The sequence below is a fragment of the Penaeus vannamei genome, chromosome 18, assembly GCF_042767895.1.
Source record: "Penaeus vannamei isolate JL-2024 chromosome 18, ASM4276789v1, whole genome shotgun sequence".
Taxonomy (NCBI): domain Eukaryota; kingdom Metazoa; phylum Arthropoda; class Malacostraca; order Decapoda; family Penaeidae; genus Penaeus; species Penaeus vannamei.
In genome coordinates, this window is record NC_091566.1 from 2,432,632 (window position 1) to 2,437,631 (window position 5,000).

At 50.1% G+C, this 5,000-nt stretch overlaps 1 protein-coding gene across 1 annotated transcript in view; it reads left to right on the forward strand.

Annotated features, from left to right (window-relative positions):
• Positions 1 to 5,000, forward strand: part of byn (T-domain transcriptional activator brachyenteron) — a 6,102-nt gene that overhangs the window by 1,076 nt on the left and 26 nt on the right. Inside the window, exons 2-6 of the mRNA XM_027366066.2 lie at positions 326 to 590; positions 1,498 to 1,632; positions 2,225 to 2,348; positions 2,561 to 2,734; positions 3,734 to 5,000. The exon at positions 3,734 to 5,000 is cut by the window's right edge and continues 26 nt beyond it. Coding sequence (XP_027221867.2) covers positions 326 to 590; positions 1,498 to 1,632; positions 2,225 to 2,348; positions 2,561 to 2,734; positions 3,734 to 4,503 — 1,468 coding nt within the window. The 3' untranslated portion in view covers positions 4,504 to 5,000. The remainder of the gene's footprint in view (positions 1 to 325; positions 591 to 1,497; positions 1,633 to 2,224; positions 2,349 to 2,560; positions 2,735 to 3,733) is intronic.

A 5,000-nucleotide genomic window follows, 5' to 3' on the forward strand; every position in this document is an offset into this window, starting at 1 on the left:
AAATATTTACACGATGGAATGATTGAAAGTAAGCTGAAGTCAGCTGTGAGTGCAGTGTTTAGAAGGCGGGCCGCTGTGATCGGGATGCGGCGAGGTTTTATAACAAGCCTAATAGTGGCCGCGGGTGAAGGGCTGCAATAAAACCACTCTTTGTAGATGCCGCCGCCTCACCTTGTCTGCTTGCACTCTCCCCCTTCCGCTACCCCTTCTTCACTCCCCTGTCGACTCTGGCCCTGGCGTCTATCGGCCTTGCGAAAATGTAATCACAAATAATAAGTATATATTTCATTTTCCTTTTTAATTAATATGCCTCTCTCTTCTTCAGGCGCATGTTCCCCGTGGTGAAGGTGAGCATCAGCGGCCTCGACCCCTCCGCCATGTACTCCATCCTGCTGGAGTTCGTGCAGATCGACAACCACAGGTGGAAGTACGTCAACGGCGAGTGGGTGGCAGGAGGCAAGCCCGAGGTGGCTCCCTCCTCCGCCGTCTACATCCACTGCGACTCCCCCAACTTCGGAAACCACTGGATGAAGGAGCCAGTTTCCTTCGCCAAAGTGAAGCTCACCAACAAGACGAACGGCAACGGGCAGGTGAGTCTCTTTTAAAACCATTTTGTTATTTTAATACACGCTCGAATACCGAAATAACTTGGAAATAACGTCTTCTTCCGGGGGAAAAGTGTTTACGTTCTTAGAAGAAAATGAGCGAAAATCTGTTAAGCGTCATAAACGCATAATGTAAGACCTCGACCCTCTCCGTTTTATGGGTGATGGCACTCGGCACTGTCCCATCTGGCGCCCAGTCGTCCGTCAGTCGGTCGTTCCGTTATCCGCCATATTTGATTCTAACATTCATTACTATTATTTCGCTTAAATAATTAATTTTGAGATTTATAGAAACGATTCACAGTAATATTATTTCATTTTTGCAAGTTGATGAAGATAACAAATTCGATAATAAGTCATGTAGATGGACGTGTGGTTAGAAGAGGCACCCTTCTGAGTGCCCCTTGCGGTCGCGTTTAGTGTCCTGTCCTGGCACTACGAGGCACCCTGACCATCCCTCGGACGCCAGCTGTAAATCACTCAGACGCCCTAATTTATGGATGCAATCATTCTTAATTTTTTTTTCATTACTAGAGCTTCAGAAAAGGCGAATAGTAGTGGTCAAATAACCGATGATTCCGATCAATTCCGCTCGCTGGTCTCGTAAACATGCATTTTCTGTGCCTGCTTCACGTGTACTATTGACACATTTATTACGCCACTGATTGACCATTGAAAATTTTTACGACTACAATAAATTTCGAAAATGAACGACTCTTCTTAACTGTCAAACCATAAACAAAACCAAGCTTTTCATTATCTCTAAAAAACGCTCAAGTTCTATAGACTACAGTCACTTAATATTCTTTTTAAGATCATCAAACGCTAGAATGTTTAATAAGTCCGCTTCAGAAGGCCGCGATTTTAATTCTCCTAATCTCCATTGTTCCAGATCATGCTGAACAGCCTGCACAAGTACGAGCCCCGCCTCCACGTGGTGCAAGTGGGTGCCGAGCAGCGCACGATCTCCTGCCACGCCTTCCCCGAGTGCCAGTTCATCGCCGTCACCGCCTACCAGAACGAGGAGGTGAGTAAGCCAAGCCAGCCTCTCGTAGCGTGTATCTTTGTCACAAAGGCGCCGCTCGTTCTATCGGATTTACAGCAATCCTAGTACGTGCTTTCCGTGGCTATCTGTGTAATCCCCCAACTCTACGGCTCACCATTAACGAGAAAAAAAATCGTATTATTCACCAGATAAAACTAGTGATCAGTTACTCGTAGCTATCCCCCCTCCAATAATATTTTTTAGTTCTAATTGTAATTCCGAACGGTTCATAAAACGAAATCAAAATTATATCAACGAGTGTTGTAAAGCGAGATATTAGTAATATCCGAGGGCGGCGGCGACATCAAGCGTCGGGCCCTTTGGTATCGCCGGCCGGAGTCGCTAAACAATGTCACTCTCATAATCTCCCGCCGCGCGTTCTGTGACGTCACCACCGCCAGATCCTTCGTGGATTTAGATAAGAATTATATAGCTTAGGATCACCTGTTTTGCCTTTTTCGCCTTGTGGCTGAGCCTCAGATCTAGTCTAGGGTGGTAGGTGTCCTTAAAATATCCCATATGATAAAATATTAGATCGGCAAAGGTATTAATACGATTATCCCTTCGATTCCAGGTAACCGCCCTCAAGATCAAGCATAATCCCTTCGCCAAGGCTTTCCTCGACTCCAAGGAGCGGCCAGAACTCCAGTCCCAGCGAGACATTATGGCCTCCTACCCGCAGCCCCACCACCAACAATGTAAGTCTCTACCTCACTCCTGTGCCTTTTGGCTTCCGCTTTAGGGTAGACCTCACTTTCGTGAATCATAGCTTCGAGGTACAAGTATTTTCTAATAACGTCATTATAGCTTATGGATATAATCGTACGAATATCGCAAGCTCCACCCCGTTTACCTCTATCCAGTCACGCTCTCTCATCATGGTACTAATCAGCCAATCATTTCCCCGTAGATGGCTGGTACATGGGAGGCGGAGTGTGCGGCGGAGGCGTGGCCTACGGACAGACTCCTCCCACCATGGGCCTGGCTTCAACCCCCGCAAGCCTCTCGTCCCGCATCGCCATGAGGAACCATCGCGTGGTGCCCTACACTTCCCCCACCCCCCGTGCGGCCAGGACCCCACCAGGTAAGCACATTCGACATTTTATTTGACCAGTTCATATTCGTTCACGATATTCATATCATATATTTTGGGGATTTTTAAACATAATACTGCCAGCGCTGCCTTGCTAGTAAAATTATCTTGGTGATCTCAGTTGTTGAAAGTCTGAAAGTCACATCCGGAATACTTCACCGTCGGCGTTCCTCGGCCATTAGCGTGCCCAACGATCTGTTCTCAAGGAGGGATTGGGGGTAACCCGATTCATGCTTCCTAAATTCACTTCCCTATCGCATTATGCCTTACACGCCCTTGCATTCCAAGCTGCATTTATTTTTATGTGACCAGCTTTACGATGCTGAGCATAAATGGTCGAGTAAACAAGAAAAATACTTTGATTGATACCTAGTCATCCTGGCAAAGTGCAGATCATGTTCGATAGGTGTTCCATTCTCCCACACGGGCGATGGTCCCTTGCTTTCCCATTGAAATTTGGAACTTAAATGTCACTGTACGTGTGTGTCCAGATTGATCGTAAGTTCTTTCGGTCCCTTTTACGACACTCGATCAGCCTGATAACGTTCGTACGATTCTCAGTGATCGATGCGCTTAGGGACGCAACCCTCAGCTGGTGTGGCGCCCCGAGCTTGGTACAATTAACGTTGCAATTCGGGAGTTTTTCTTTATAGTAATACTATGCTATAACATACAATGGTTTATTCATTTCCGGCAGTTTGAGCATAAATGTCATTATTCGGGCGATTTAACGTTGGGCGCCGCCTGGGGATCGCTGTTCAGTATAGGCCCTTGTTACATTTTAGGGACCAATAAATTAATTACGCGCACAAGTTTGCCCAAGAGATCTAGCTGGATTATTGTGGCGGTCGATGGCAGTGCTAAGGGGGCCTCGGGCAGCCGACCATTCACTTGTTTGTGCCTCTTACACACGTCGTTTTATTGTTCTGCTGATGCTGCATGTAGGTCACAGTGAACGCCAGTCCTAACCTTGTTTTTTTGCTTTTACAGTGAACGCCGTGGCTCAACAGCAAGCTGCAGTGGGATCCTACGGCCTCGCAGGACTCGCCGCTGAGTGGCGCCAGCAACCCTGGGGCCACCACCACCAGCCCTCCGTCACCGGCGCCCCTGCGACTCCTGCGACGCCCGCGCACTACCAGTGGGCTGGCCTGCAGGGCGGGTACGCTCACCACCCCCATCACCACGGGTCAGGACTGTACCAGAGCTACCAGCAACCCGGAGTCGTGGGGATGGGACTCGCCAACGCTGCCACGGGAGCTGTGCCGGCACACCCAGCTCAGCACGCTCAGCGCTCCCCCCAGGAGGCACTCACCCCCATGGGCGTCTACAGCGACACATCTGTTCCCCAGGGATACACCGACAACCGCTCTTCCCCGACCTACGACGACAGCGTCCACAGCGTTGGCGCAAACACGGGCGTCTACGGGAGCTCCAGACTGCACGAGAGCCCCGAGCACAACAGCACCGGCGGCGGCTCCCCCCAGTCGGAGGCCTCCCCGCCCCTCAGCCACACCTCCTCCCACGCAGACATGTTCATCCTGCCGGACCTGGGCTACCCCTCTGGCCTCGCCGCCGCGCACAGCGACCTGGCCCGCATCAAGGGGGAGAACCTGGCCGACTCCCTCTCCGTCTACTCCACCACCTCGCCCTCCGCTTACTCCACCACCTCGCCGGCTGCGTATTCCACCACGTCGCCGACGGCCTACTCCGCCGCGCCCCTACATGCCTGGAGTCCCCTCTCCCCGCCGGCATGCATGTAAACGCGACTTGTACATGTCCTGCCTCGCCTAATCTCACTCCTGGGGGCTTTCGCACCTCCGTTCGAGGACAAGGACCCCTCTGCTTCTGCATTACAAGGACGGACCGGGGTGAGTAACTGTGTCCGTCACGCTGATGCCCAGTTATTGTACAAACGCGCGACGCCAGTCATCAGTTCAGCGTTCCCAGGGCGAGGGCGGGTGCCTCCCTTGGCCCGGGGTGTCTGGTGCCCCTTCACACACCCAGCTGTTGGCTAAAGTTCTGTCTCTGTATATAGTCTCCACTTGCCTCACGACTTTCTCGTTGTTTTTGATAAATGATTTATGTTTTGTGTTGTGTGTAAGGAAACTGAGAAATGAGTGAATTCAGTGTGCCATATATATCTTTGTAAATAGTGTATAGTGATATTTTTGTAGTGATATATTTATGATGTTATCCCAGGTCAGCTGTATTTAAAATGGGACTGTGAGATTGTAAGATAAGTTTTAAATGAGTCCCA